The sequence below is a fragment of the Mastigoproctus giganteus genome, chromosome 2 (assembly GCF_048544385.1).
Source record: "Mastigoproctus giganteus isolate SK-2022 chromosome 2, ASM4854438v1, whole genome shotgun sequence".
NCBI lineage: Eukaryota > Metazoa > Arthropoda > Arachnida > Uropygi > Thelyphonidae > Mastigoproctus > Mastigoproctus giganteus.
The window spans coordinates 80,171,385-80,186,002 of record NC_143576.1 but is presented as its reverse complement, the minus strand read 5'-3'; the positions used below and the strand labels follow the sequence as shown (position 1 = coordinate 80,186,002).

General features: G+C 38.4%; 1 protein-coding gene across 1 annotated transcript in view; it reads left to right on the top strand.

The window, feature by feature from the left end:
- LOC150089359 (NBAS subunit of NRZ tethering complex-like) overlaps positions 1-14,618 on the top strand; it is a 1,057,261-nt gene that overhangs the window by 479,405 nt on the left and 563,238 nt on the right. The window contains exons 34-35 of the mRNA XM_090389247.1: positions 5,408-5,503; positions 7,314-7,435. Coding sequence (XP_090245373.1) covers positions 5,408-5,503; positions 7,314-7,435 — 218 coding nt within the window. The remainder of the gene's footprint in view (positions 1-5,407; positions 5,504-7,313; positions 7,436-14,618) is intronic.

Genomic DNA, 14,618 nt, shown 5'->3' with positions numbered 1-14,618 from the left:
TCTTCTACATGATCGTTCTGCTGACTTTGTTGTTCTGTGTGTTCCTTGGGATCAGTTTGGGACTTGGTTTCCCTGTCAGATTTTGGGGAAGCCATCTTTTTTTTTTTTTTTTTTTTTTTTTGGAGGCAGGAGTGGGCTTCAGGTCCTCTGCTTCTTCTCTTGAGTCAATGATCTGTACAACATCGGAAGGATTTTCCGTGTGTTCTTCTGCTTGGTTTAGATCTTCTAGTGGCATTTTGTAAAAGGCAGAAAAAGGAGTTTCCAGATTATTGGGATTTAGTTGGCACGTTCTTGTAGGGAAGAGAAAATGATTAGGTTTGGTGGTTGAAGCAGGTATCTATGATGATTAGGGGCAGAGCAGTGTGTCTTGGAAGTTTTACTAAATACAGTATATTTAATTTAAGACTAAGTCTTTACTAAATTGAACTAAACAGCAGAGCATAAGAATCAACTCTTTACCAATTTCCACCACCTAGCGGTTCTCTGCGTTAGACAGTTCACTTCGAATTAGGCCCTACTGCCATAATTAAAATAAAATTGGTAGTTTTGTGAGTAGATACAATCCGGCATGTAACATTGTTTATTTGTGGTTTTTTTATTGGTTGAAAAGCCGAATGAGTTATAAACAATAGTAGAAAATTTTCTGCACATAAACTGCATAAGATGTATGTAACTTTACTAGGTTAACGTAGTAAACTTACATGCACGGGCCTGTAACTTTACTACGCAGGCTGGCAGCTGAGATATTCAGCTGCCAGCCAACCAAGGAGGATCTGGACTCTCAGATCCTCCTTGGTTGTGGTTTCAAGAAGGATTCCCCTTTTCCAAATTGCTATGTATGACTTGATCTTGATCATCTTTAAGTCATTCTTTAGAGTATTCTGTACCATTTCTTTCACCTCTCCACTAGTCTTCAGTTCTGACTGTTCAGATGCATGGACCAGAAGAAGATGCTGAGGTTTCTGTCAGCTTTAGCTTGTTGTGGGAGGAGAGACTGACTTTGAGATTGTGGAGCAGATGCAGCCATGCCGCCGAGGTGCGTGATCTGGATGGATGACAGTTTTCTAGTCTGTGAAGAGGCTTCTAGTGTAGGATCTGTTTCAGTTGCGGCGAGCTTAAAAAAAAAGCAAACAGCTTTTCATTGTCAATCAGGATAGCAGTAGAGATAAACTACAGAGTAGCCCACAGCTCCTGCACAGAATTGCTGCCGACTTGGTAAATCTGTTATCGTCATGCATGGCAGCCTCTGTATTGTCATACCTGGAGATTCTTTACATCCTCTGCTTCTACTCTGATCATCTTGCTGCCTTAAGAGGGAGAATGAAAGCCGTCGGGGACTGAGGGCCATTTGTCTCATTGTGTTGCCATGTTTAATAAATTGCTGGAAGGTATGGCCTTTTCTTCTTCATGCTGACCAGGCCTCTTGAAGAGAATCACTCTACACTTTCGTTGCCAACGCAATCCACTTAAAGACTGCAGCAGTTCTACACCATGCTCGCCCCGTCTCTTCAAACCTCAGCCGTATACAGATTTATACCCTCAAGGCACTGAAACGGGATTCGTCCATCGTCATTCTACCGGCGGACAAAGGCCGTCGTACAGTTGTAATGAACCACACTGATTACATGGCGAAAGCCTTACTGCTCTTGCGAGACACTACCGTCTACAAACCCCTAACCATCAACCCCAACAAGGCTTTGGAACGATGGGAGTCAGAGGTAAATATCCTCATCAACACTTAGCTGAAGCAAGGGAAAATCACACAGTCAACCCGTAATGACCTCCCTGCCTCCGGGTGTCAGATCCCACGGTTTTACGGCCCGCCGAAAGTGCACAAAGAAGGCACACCACTAAGACCTATTGTATCCTGCTGTGGATCACCGACTTACGAGCTGTCTAAATTTGTCTCGAGACTTCTTTCTCCTCTAGTTGGCAAGACCACCTACACCGTCTCCAACAGTGTTGAGTTCATAGAAAGGATCCGCACTATATCCATCTCGCAAGATCAAGTCATGGCATCGTTCGATGTCGTATCACTCTTTACCTCCATCCCAGTGGAACTTGCCATCTCTTGCGCAAAACAACTCTTGGATAATGATGGAACCCTTAGCGACAGAACTAAGCTGACGCCTGATGACATTTCCGCCGCCCTCAGACTGTGCTTAACAGGGGGTGCAATCATGTTTAATGGCTCAATCTACCAGCAGATACATGGCACAGCCATGGGTTCCCCTGTCAGCTCGGTCACAGCAAACATCGTGATGGAGGAGTTAGAGGGACGTGCGTTTACACACGCACCGGATCACATCGCCTTTTGGTGTCGCTATGTAGACGATGTGTTCGTAGTGATCCCTAGAGACTCAGGTCAGCGACTCCTAACCCACCTCAACTCACTGTCGCCCTTCATAAAATTCACGATTGAGCTGGAGTCGAACAACTCTATACTATACCTAGATACACTTGTCCGGCGCGAAGACACATGCTTGAAGACGACAGTTTATCGTAAGCCTATGTGTGCTGGCCAATTTACCAACTTCCAGTCAGCACACGCACGGGGCCACCTCCTCTCAACCGCCCGAACCTTGCTAACTCGCGCCTGGACACACTCCAGCTCTGCAGATGAAAGGCGCAAAGAGATCACCAGAGTCAAAGTAGACCTTACGAGGTGTGGCTACCCCATCGACGTCCTTAACAGGTGTGATCTACAAGCACGCGACAACGTGACGACCAACAGCAATGCCAACAGTGACGAGTCATCCACGAGGGCATTCATCCCATACTACCCCAACCTGTCACAGCAGATCGGTAGAATCCTAAGATCGCATAGGATAAAGTGCATCCAACTCCCAGGCAAGAAACTGCGTTCTCTCCTTTCCAACATAAAAACACCTGTCCCCACCCTTCTACAGAGTGGTTTGGTCTATCGCATCTCTTGCCGTGACTGCACGAGCTGCTACTTTGGAGAGACTGGACGTCGACTCGAGAAACGCCTCTCAGAACATAAAAGGGCGATCCGTGTGGCGGATGTAGAACACTCAGCTATTGCCGAGCATGTCTGGACAAACCACCACGACATCGACCCACACCGCGATGTCGTGGTTGTGGACAAGTCCCACCATTACCTAAGGCGCACCTGGTTGGAATCGTTAAGTATAAAATGCTCGGATACCTCGTTGAACAGGAACAGTGGTTGTCAACTTAACCCCATCACAGAAGCAGTAATTCTGTCCATAGACAAACGCTGGCCACGTCACCACCATACGTCACAGCCACAAACATCAACAAACAATTAACTACGTGCCTCACGCACCATCCTGGCAGTGCATCTCTATTCCAACTGCCATTCAAAGTATTTTAATCTGATGAAGGCTGCCACCCAGCCAAAAGCTAATTCATTTATCGTAGTTTTAATGCTCTGTGTAACAAAATAAAAATAAATTTTCGCATCCACAGGATTGATTCATATTCATCTTTCACATCACACTAGGACCTGATAAGAATATTGTTGCTAGCTCTACCTTGATCTATCTGTGAAGAGCATATGATATAATTCGTCATTAATTGAAATTACAGTATTGGTTTGCTCACATTATTCTGATTCTGTGTTATTGACAATTTAGTGAAACACACACATCTCTTTTCACATAAAAGTCTGTGTTTCTGCTGGCAATTTTAGATGGTTTAGGTTGATACCATGTCTCCTTTGCTATTGAAAAGTACCCAGATAACTAGGTAGCATTTAACCATTAATTTAGAAAGGTAAGAAAAAAGGGTTTGGGGCAGAACTTTCCTTGACATTTTTAATTATCTATGACTCTAACCTTTATGTCTGCAAATGGGTTCATTTTCTTGGAATTGATTGCACAACCTGTTGATGACACTTTGTGATATGCCAAGCCATGCTGACTGGGTGTTGTGACTGTTCCACCTCTAGATTACTGTCCAAAATGATAATGTTAGTAATAGTAGTGATCAATGAATGACACAAGAAAGCTTATACAGCATCAGGAAAAAAAAAAAAAAAAACCTTTCCATATCAACTCTCCATCCCATCTAAGAGTTTGTCCAGTTCTTCATCAATTTTATTCAGAGTTCCCACTTCCACAGCACCATGTACCTAACAACCTGCAACAGTTGGTCAAAACAGAGAATTTTAGAAATGTATTGTAATTTGAGATTGAATTTATAACCCATATATTTAATCCTAGCAAGAGTAAGGATGCCATCATCATTGAGCTTACTTAATCTGTTCAAAGTCTTGATCAGATTTTGTAGGATGTAGTCTCCAGATGCTGCAATTTGTAGAACTGAAGACTTTCTTGGTAAGAACATCCTTTTGTTCTCTCACTCATCTTGTTCCTCTTCTCTGCAGCCATTCCAATATATCCATGTCCTTTCTAAAATAAGGCTTCTAAACCTGTATGCAGTACTGATATATGACCTCACTATTGCCTTGCACAACATGATAATCATCTCATATGTCTAGCAAAATTGCTGTATATCATTCCTTTCATGTTTGGGATCACAATTAAAAAATAATAATTTAAAAAGGTGTGTGTGTGTGTGTGTGTGTGTGTGTGTGTGTGTGTGTGTGTGTGTGAGTGAGTGAGTGAGTGAGTGAGTGGCCTCCATAGCCGAGTGGTCAGGAGCTGGAATGTGCTACTGACTGCTAAATACAGTGGATTAGCCAACTCTCACTGAACAAATGTGGCAGATTATGGTCCATTTCTCTAACATGACTTGTTGAGGAGGCCTCCATCCTGCAGCGGATTAACAATGGCTGTAGATTTACTTATTTACTATGTGTGTGCAAGTATATGTATATAGTATTTTCAAAAAAGTCTGCAGTCAGAGTTCAGAGCTTCATGTCTGGCTGACTTTTTTTTTTTTTCTATGAAAACCACAAACATGAGAGGTATTAGAACCTGTAGTACCTAGTACTATGCATGGGCTGAAAGTTAAGAAGACATTTGTTGACATTAGACTTGAATGTCTGTAAATTTTAATTTGCTGGAAATATGATTAAGGTTGTCCCAGAAAACAGAAGTTGAATGAACAAATGAAGAAGATGCAACTGTGCAAATAGTTGTATTCACTCACAGTAATTTAGATTGGGTTATGCTCAGAATGATGCTAGCAAGTCCTATAGTTTGCATTTGTCATGAGAAATTCTAAGTGGTCTCCTGGAAGTGGGCTTACACAGATATTTTAGGAAAGTTACATGTGCCAACCTAAAATAATGTCTTTGCACATAGGTTAAAATTTGTCACTTCTGAATTGCTGTTGAATATTAAGTGTTGGTGCCCCTTTTAATATTTATTTGGCACATATACAGAACTTTTTGATTTTATTGATTATACCCACTCTTAGTGAAACTAATAGTATTTCTGTTTCTCTTTATATTTAGCTGTTGAAACTTGCTTTCCTTTTAAGAGTGTGTGAAAATAACAAAAGAGAAAGGGAAGCTAAGGTGTTATCTCTTGTTGCTAGTGCTGCTTTTGAGGTAAAGACAAATTCCTGTTGCTTAATACAATAGAATAATGTTATTTTATATCATTCAAAGAAAATCCTTGGAAGGAATATTTTATACTTGTATGTACCTAATTATAAAAATAATATATTGACTATTCAGTTAAGATCAGCAATGTTTGTCTGCAACTTGTAAATGTGGCAAATTAAAATAAATGAAAATAATTAATATGGCTTTTCTCTTCAAAAGCTTTAAGCTGTTAGAAAAGTGACAACAGTAAGATTATTTCTTATTATTCAGTGGTTACTGTAGCATTGAGTCCTCATTTTTGTGATCTTACATATAATAAATAAAAACTCTGGAAATTTAGTGTTGTAAGTCGAAGGCTAGCCAAAATAGGGGATAGTTTGCAGTGAAAGATTGAAGAAAGGCTAGGTAAGTGAGCTGTGATTAAACACATATATGATGCTTACCTCACAGCAGGCTTACATATAAAGCACAATGCCTGATTGACCCTATGTAAGATACAAAACCAAAGGAATCCTTAGAGTCACTCAGTTTGTATTTGTTCCAGTAGTTAATAGCTGAGATTTCACTAAGTGGCAGATTATGCGTATAAACTCTGTGCATATTGTTGTTTCCCTTTTCTAAATCACAAAAATGATGGACACCTTGATATGCATTGATAGACACCAATTTGAGAACCATTGCTTTGAATAAGCAGACATTGAAAAATTAAAACAAAATTATAAGGTTAGCAAGTATATCAGTCCACTGCAGTTCTGTAATTGACTGTGTAAAAGGTCTAGTCTTTATAATTGATTGGAAAATTGACTGATTTGTTGTATTTTGTAAATTAACTGTTATGTATTGGAAAACAAACATACTTTTTATTTACTTATTTTTGAATTTAAAGAAAGAAATTGATAGCAGGAATTTTATATATTTATATAAATTTAGATACTGCTCTGTTTTAAAATATTGTAGGTGGTTGAGTAATGTAATGGCAACTTAAATTATTATGCATTGTATGCTGCATTTTAATAATTTGTTACAAAACTGGATTTGTTTTGAATGGAAGGATTTCTTCATTATCAAGTACTGTTACCTTTCAGAGTAACTGAATAATAGGTGTTAAACTGTAGGTGGGGAAATATTTTCATACTGATGCTGTTATTCAGATTATTGACTTTGCTTCACTGTAGGTCATAAAAGTCCCATGTGACACTCTTATTTCTTGTTGGGAATTGGGTTTGTTCTTAATGTTTAAAAAAATGAAGAGGTGAATAGAATCCAAAATTTTAAATGTGCATTTTTGTACATGCACATGCTGGTGGTGGCATCATTTTTATTTTTAATGGCAGATTTCATGGTGCCAGCATGTAGCTTATGGAAACTTATGATTTATTTAGAAAACTGATAAATTGAATATGACAACGATGTATGTAACCAGAGTTCATTCTTTTTCTTAGATAAAATAAAATGAAGCATGTCATCTTATACCCTACAATCATGAAAAATTGGCATGCACCATGAAGTAAACAAGGCAGTCACTATTTTAATACCTTTATAACTGCCAACTTGTATATCTGTTATTAGAGTTGCATAGTATTATTCAGATTCTGCAGTGAATTAGATATAATTTAGCAAGAAGTTGTGTCCTCTCTAGTTGGCAGGAAGCATGGCAATAATTAAAAAATTACTGATTAGTTTCTGTCATTTATTTTTTATATTAATTGTGTTATAAAGTATGTAAGGTTTTATTTATGTATGATTTATTTATGTTTATTCAATTTTTATTTATTTTATTCGTTTATTTTTTTAAATCCCCCATCCTCCACAGGTCAGAGATTTTGGTATATGTCAGAAGGCTTGTCAGCAGCTGTTAGAAGGAGGACACCAAGAAGGATGGACAGTTTGTCATCAGCTTGGACAGTGTGCTGAGTTTAAAGATACAGAAGTTAGGTTCGTCTGGTGAATTTTCAAATTTGGATACAGAATAATATACATCTAAAATGCATTAATGATGAAATAATGCTTATTATTAATATTCAATTTTGCAGTGCAATGCAAGGAATGAAATTAATATGGTATTAGCAAAAATAAAATAAAAAGTTTCATTTGCCTACATTCAGTTACTATATATTCTGATATATAAGTTGACACATTGGTGAAAACGTGACATTGCTCTTTTAGGTGACTGTGTGTGTGTGTGTGTGTGTGTGTGTGTGTGTGTGTGTGTGTGTGTGCGTGTGCGCGCGCATGCATGCTTTTATTGTGTAACCAAGCCAGTCCTTATTGGCTGTTTAATACTATGCTGAAATTTTATAGTATTTAGGCTTTTATGTATATAATTTATTGAGTTTATTGCATTTTTTTCTTTTGTGAGGTTCTGTTTTTGCATGTGACACACACACACACACACATCGTTGCTTATTTGCTGAAATATGAGCTTTCCTTCCCCCCAACTCAGAGTTGAGTTTTCTTAGTTCATTGTCTATATTACTTCTCTGTTATTGGCTACATGCGTATATTCAATACCTAGGCCTGCTGTGGTCCTGGGATACCCATTGTTACAGCTGCTATGCTATTATGTTGGAGGCAATAAAATGGTTATAATGATGTTGCAAGCTCTTCTGGCCTAGAGGAAACCCAAAAACAGAATTGGATCAGCATCGAAGGTCTGTCTGTTTTCTTCTGATATAAAATACTTCGTGATGAGTGTTATTAGTGGTGTGGGACAAATTGTGTGGTGCTTCTCCTTTTTTTTTTTTTATATATATTATATATTTTTTATTAATTTTTAAAATCTTTAGTGGTTTTGACTGCTTTAGCATGCTTTTTGGTATGAGACCTTGTATTTTAGAATATTCTTACCCACTTTCCATGTTTCACAAGCTTTGGAACATGCAAGGTGAGCACCCCAATAGTTGGGGTGCTCACCTTGCATGTTCCAAATTTCTGCAATACTGTGGAATTGCAGAAATGTATTCAGACAGGGATTGGTCCTTTGGGTCACAAAAGGTGTAGATAGCCATAACTTGACAAGCTGTTTTGCAGTGACAGTATTTTTGGCATTTGAAAAACCTGAGTGGATGTGTCTATGGACAAAATGTATGGTAGTATTCCTTGTATATCTCTTAGAAAAAAAAGATAGCTAGTTTTAACTAATGCAGAAGAATTTGGTGTGCTGAAGGTGAGAATAATGTTCCTTGTGGGGATAAGAACACTACCCTGTTTGGTCATTATTCTTTTAACATTGATGATGCACTATGCTTTAAGTTCTTCAATTATTTATTCCTCAGGAACATTGAGGTCCCATTCTGAAATGATCCCTTTATAGATTTTCTTTTTGTGTGGTTTCTGAAATGGGAAAGCCTCCAAAATTCATATATTTCAAGAGCTGCCGAGAATGATTGGGGTGAAATGTTTTCACATGGAGATCTCCCAAGGAAAGTTTTCACCATTATAGGAGCAACTATTACCACCTCTATGCTCTTATATAAAAGAAATGTGGGTAAGCTGCTAAGAGGTTTGGGCTAAAAGGATAACAAATGTATGATTAGGAATGCTGATAAATCTGGTGACGAATCATCTTTTTTTGATTCTTTTTGGTTGAGATATTGATGTTCAAGGTTTGATCTTATAGACACCATAATCACTGAGATTAAGGGGTCCTTGTTTGCACTTTTTGTCCCGAGTATTCAATTTATACTCAGGTTACTGGCCCTGCCACGTGGAGACAGGAGTGGAGCCACCAGTGATCCTGGGATAAAGAGGTCAGTGGTTAGTGTGTTAATGAAGTCAGTTATTTATACAATAAGAAAGGTGTCTTGCCTTTATGAATTTTTATTTGGAAGAAGCTAAAACTGAAATAAATTTTGTATATTAAATAACTTTAATATTCTCTTTAATCAGTTTATTGGAGAGAAAACACTTTCAAATCACTTTGGAAATTGCTCTGAAATGAGAGAGAGAGAGAGAGAGAGAGAGAGAGAGAGATAACCAGCCAGTGACTGCATTGTTGCAATGAAAGAACGTTTTTATTCCATATTATTGAAAAAACACATTGCCACATCAAAGAACAGCTGATGTGAAAATTGCTAAAAGCACATTGAAGAAGGAAGCTTGATCCTACTGGATGGCTTCTTAAAAAGTTTTATATAATGATTGTATGAGGAAACCAAGCTAATAAAGCCAATCGAGGATGGAAGCAGTACTATCTGGTATTGTATTTCTGACAGTGAATTGTTTGATTTACCTCCAAACAACACGGCGCCTCTGTAGTCAGGTGGGCAGGAGAAGCAGTGCATAGCATTCGCTTCTTGATTGGACTGGGATTTGAGCTCATGACCACCAAATACAGAGGATGCGGAAAGGTTAGGGAATGACCATTGCATATCCCCAGAGCAATATGGTCTTAGTTGCTAATGCTCCTAAAAAACCAAATAACAAACAAACAACACATCTATCACTTGAGTAATTTGGACATGATAGGATGATCAAGTATCTCAACTAGATATAAGAGTATTATTCATCACAATATGTGATGAGTGTTTATGATGAATGTTTATCCAGCTTGGCAAGCAATGTTGACAAAAGCAGAAGGGCCGTAAAGAAAGAGTTTGTGAAACCACTAATCTGCTCTGAATTTAATTTTCACTGTCAACTCAGTCTAATTGATTTTAAAACCAATCAGGATGGTGATAATTCAAGTTTAGCATTAGCATTAGTAGAGGCACATGATGCAAGAAAGCAAGCTTATACATCATCAGTGGGGCTTAGAGGGAAACAGGTATCCTGTGTGTTATCAGACACTCAGTCCAAAACACTGATGAATCCAATATCTTTCTATTACAGAATATTTAGGAGAAGTCCGGTTGGCCTGCCTCCCTAAAATCCACTTATGCACCCCTCCTCGATGGTAAGCCCTGTTACGTCACTTAGGTGGCAACGAATGTGTAAAGTGGTTCTCTTCAAGACGCCTGGTCAGCGTGAAGAGGAAAAGACCAAACCCTCAAGCATATGACAGCACGACAAAACAAATGGCCCTCAGTCCCCAGCGGCTTTCACTCCCCCTCTTATGGCAGCGAGAAGATCAGAGTGGAAGCAGAGGGTGCTAAGAATCTCTGGGTACGGCCAGGTTGCCATGCATGGAAACTGAACTTGGCCTGTTACAATGTAAGATCACTCATCGGTGAAGACAGGATATTAGAGCTGGAAAAGGAATTAGAAAATGCGAATTGGAATATCATCGGTTTGGCTGAAACAAGAAGGAGAAATGAATCACTTATAAGTTTATCAAGTGGAAATCTGCTGTACACCAATGGAAACAGTGAAAGGAGTGAAGGTGAAGTTGGGTTTCTGGTCTATAAAGATTTAAAAAACAACATTTTGGAATTCAAAAGTACACCACGAAGGGTGTCAAGACTAATACTCAAGATTTCTAAGAGGTACAAGCTAAAGGTTATAATGATTTATGCACCAACATCGAGCCATGATGATGAAGTGGTTGAAGAAATGTACACCGAAATTGAGAGTCATCAAGACGAGCAGAAAACCCACTACATTATTATTATGGGGGACTTCGATGCTAAGGTTGGAAAAAGACAAAACAGCGCAGGAAGGGGAACTATAGGAAATTTTGGAATTGGTGAAAGAAATGAAAGAGGCAAAAGACTTGTGGAACTTGCAGAATCTCAAGGATTGTCAGTAATGAACACTTTTTTCAAGAAAAGGGTGAACAGAAAGTGGACATGGAAGAGTCCAAATGGATTAACAACTAATGAAATCGACTTCATCCTCTCTAACAGAAGATATATTGTGAACTATGTTACCGTCCTGAATAAAGGTAAATGTTGGAAGCGATCACAGAATGATAATATGTACACTTGATATAGATGTAGGAAAGGATAGAAAAAAACTGACTCGAGTAAATAATTCAAAGTTCTTTGAGAAAACAGAAGAGAAGAAAATGCAGTATGTACTGGAACTTAAGAACAAGTTTGAGCTTCTGCAGACTGCTCTGGACCAAGATATCGACGAGAAATATTACAACTTTCTGAAAGTGATAAAGCCCAAGAAACCTATAGGGAAAAAGAAATAAGAAGAAAAAATTAGTCAAGAAACACTTGTTATGATGAACCGAAGGTGAAAAATGAAGAGCAAGGTAAACACTGACAAGGAAAAAATTGAGTATACTGATTTATGCAAAGCCATTAGAAAGAGACTCAGAGTGGACATAAGAAGATTTAACACAAGAAAAGTAGAACAAGCATTAAGGGAAAACAAAGGAAACAAAGGATGAGGGAAAACGAGGCTAGTAGTGGCCAGACGTGTTCAAAGCCGCTAAGTGGATTTTTCTTATTTATTGATTTGAAATTATTGTTTTTCTAAAACTTTTGATTTAAATTTAGTAGTATAGCATTATTTTGTGATATTTCTGATTAATCTGGTGTATTTATTCTTTACTCGGCCTTGTAATTGCATAAAAGTATCGGTAAGGGTATCAAATCCACGTGTTACAAGTTGCAACTCCGTTGAATGAGAAGTTTTTTAGCCATGTTTAGCGGCTTATTGAATATTTTTTACATCAAATTATTTTTTGTAAGTAGCTTATAGACCTAGTAAGGATCGTTAGTTTATTCGAATTGAGACAGCGAGATCTGAAAGTTAATTAATACTTAAGTGTCCATAGATTACCATTAGTAACTTCCTGCCTTTGTCTTTGTCATACAATCGTTATATTTCGAACCTAGATAGCGTTAGTATAGTATAGGTTATAATATTTTCAGCGATCGGTAAAATCTATTAAACTTGTTGAACTTCGTTGGCATTTAAATTGCACTTTTAACTAAATACATATACCGACTTAGATTACAAATGTAACATAATTAATTAATACATAACTGATACGGAAGTTATGTAAAGGGAACTCGGAGATAATTAATACTTGACACTAAAAAATATATATCCCGTTATAACTGTGTTGGGAGATAAGTTAGGGTTATAAACTGAAATTGAAATTTTATTTAAATTAAAAGTAATCATGACTCAGACCAGAACAGCAAAACAAAAGGGTCAAGCTAATGGAAGTGCTCTGGCTCAGAGGAGAACTGAGGGGGACAGTTGCCTTCTGAATCACAGCCTTCTAAAATGCACAGCTTGCATGATGTTTGTGGAGCATTCAGGTACGGGACATGATATTGCCATGGGGGATGTCTTTGTGTGCACGCTATGCAAGGAGTGTATCGAAATCAGGCAACAACTCAGTATTCTTATGGGCCTATATGAGAGCTTGAAGGACAGGGTGGATGCCCTTGAAGGAACTAAATTGAGGGGCACATCAAGCTCTCAGCTGCCCACATCAACGGCGGAGCTTGCACTTGGTCATCGTGAAACACAGCGGCAACCCCCAAGGCAGAATGCGCTGGTCCCAAAGGAACTAGTAGTTGTTGGTGACTCTATTGTCAGGGAAACGGGGAACATGCTTTGTAAAAAGGATAGGTGGAACAGGACCAGGGTACGTCTGCTAGGGGCAACAGTTGATGACGTTGTAGAGCAGATATCATCTTTTAAGGGCACAAAAGATGATATAGCTGTACACGTTGGCACTAATGATATCAAGAGTAGGAGACCGGCAGAATTGCTTAACAAGTACAGGTCACTGTTGAATTTGAAAGTGACTGCAATTCTGCCCAGACACGATAGGAGGGAGTATATGATGAGAGCCTTGTCGATCAATTCGGCCCTGGAAAGATTGTGCAATGCTCAAGGGGTAGAATTTTTTTTCAGCCTGGACTGTACTTGTTAACAGGAGCGATTGCTTCTACAGGGATGGGATACAATTAAATAGAAAGGGTGCAAGAATATTTGCTGGTGCTATCGAGGCAGTGTTAGGTGGGTCGGAAAACTGCTTGCTTGGGGGGAGAGAAAGATGAATAGATTAACAGTAGCCACTGGCAGAGGTGAAAGAGATTCTTGCACTGCTTCTATTGGAATGAGCAGAAGCCTGAAAAACAAGATTCAGGATATTTCAGAGACTGCTGGGAGTCATTGCGGTACAAGTAAACACATGGGTTGTGTTAGGGTAGCTAAGAATAGAAATAGGTGCATGTATACTTGCGTGTACACCAATGCTAGGAATTTAGTAAATAAATTTGATGAATTTGAGGTATTGCTCAAAACATCAAAGGCAGATATTGTTGGGATATCAGAGACTTGGTGTCACACAGATATAAGGAATGCAGAACTGGAATTTGGGGAGTACAACATCTACAGAAATTTATTAGCTGTGATATTACTTCACGTAATATCACAGCTAATGGAGAAAGCAAATGAATATAAAACACCATTATGCCTGGCATTTGTGGATTATGAAAAGGCATTTGACTCCATACAGCATAAGGCAATGTTTTGGGCACTGGAAAGACAAGGCATAGATACTCCATATATTATGATTTTGAAGAAAATATATGAGAGTGCTACATCCTTTATTAGACTAGACAAAGACAGTAGGAAATTTAAAATCGAGAAAGGAGTTCGACAAGGAGACACAATATCTCCGAAGCTGTTTACTGCTGCCCTTGAGGAAGCTTTCAGAAGATTAGACTGGTCGCAGAAAGGAGTCAATGTGAACGGAGAGTACCTAAACCATTTACGATTTGCAGATGACATTGTAGTCATAAGCCACGATCCCAAAGAATTAGAGGAAAATCTTAATCAGTTATGTACAGTTAGTAAGGATTTTGGACTAAAGATGAATATGGCTAAAACAAAAGTAATGATGAACAGGTATGCCACGGAAAGGGAAATAATGATTGAAGGAGCAGTAATTGAAAAGGTGGAGTCATATACTTATCTGGGACAAGTTATTAGCTGTAATAATGATAAATGGCTGGAAGTCAAGAGAAGAATAAATTTTGGATGGATAGCATTCAGGAAATATAGTCACATACTGAAGAGCAATATCCCAGTCTGTCTGAAACGTAAAATAATGAATCAATGTATACTCCCCACCATGACTTATGGAAGTGAAACTTGGGCACTCACCAAAAGAATGGAAGAGAAGCTAAGAACTACACAGCGAAGAATGGAACGAATTATATTGGGAATTAGACTGTTAGATAAGAAGAGAAACACATGGATT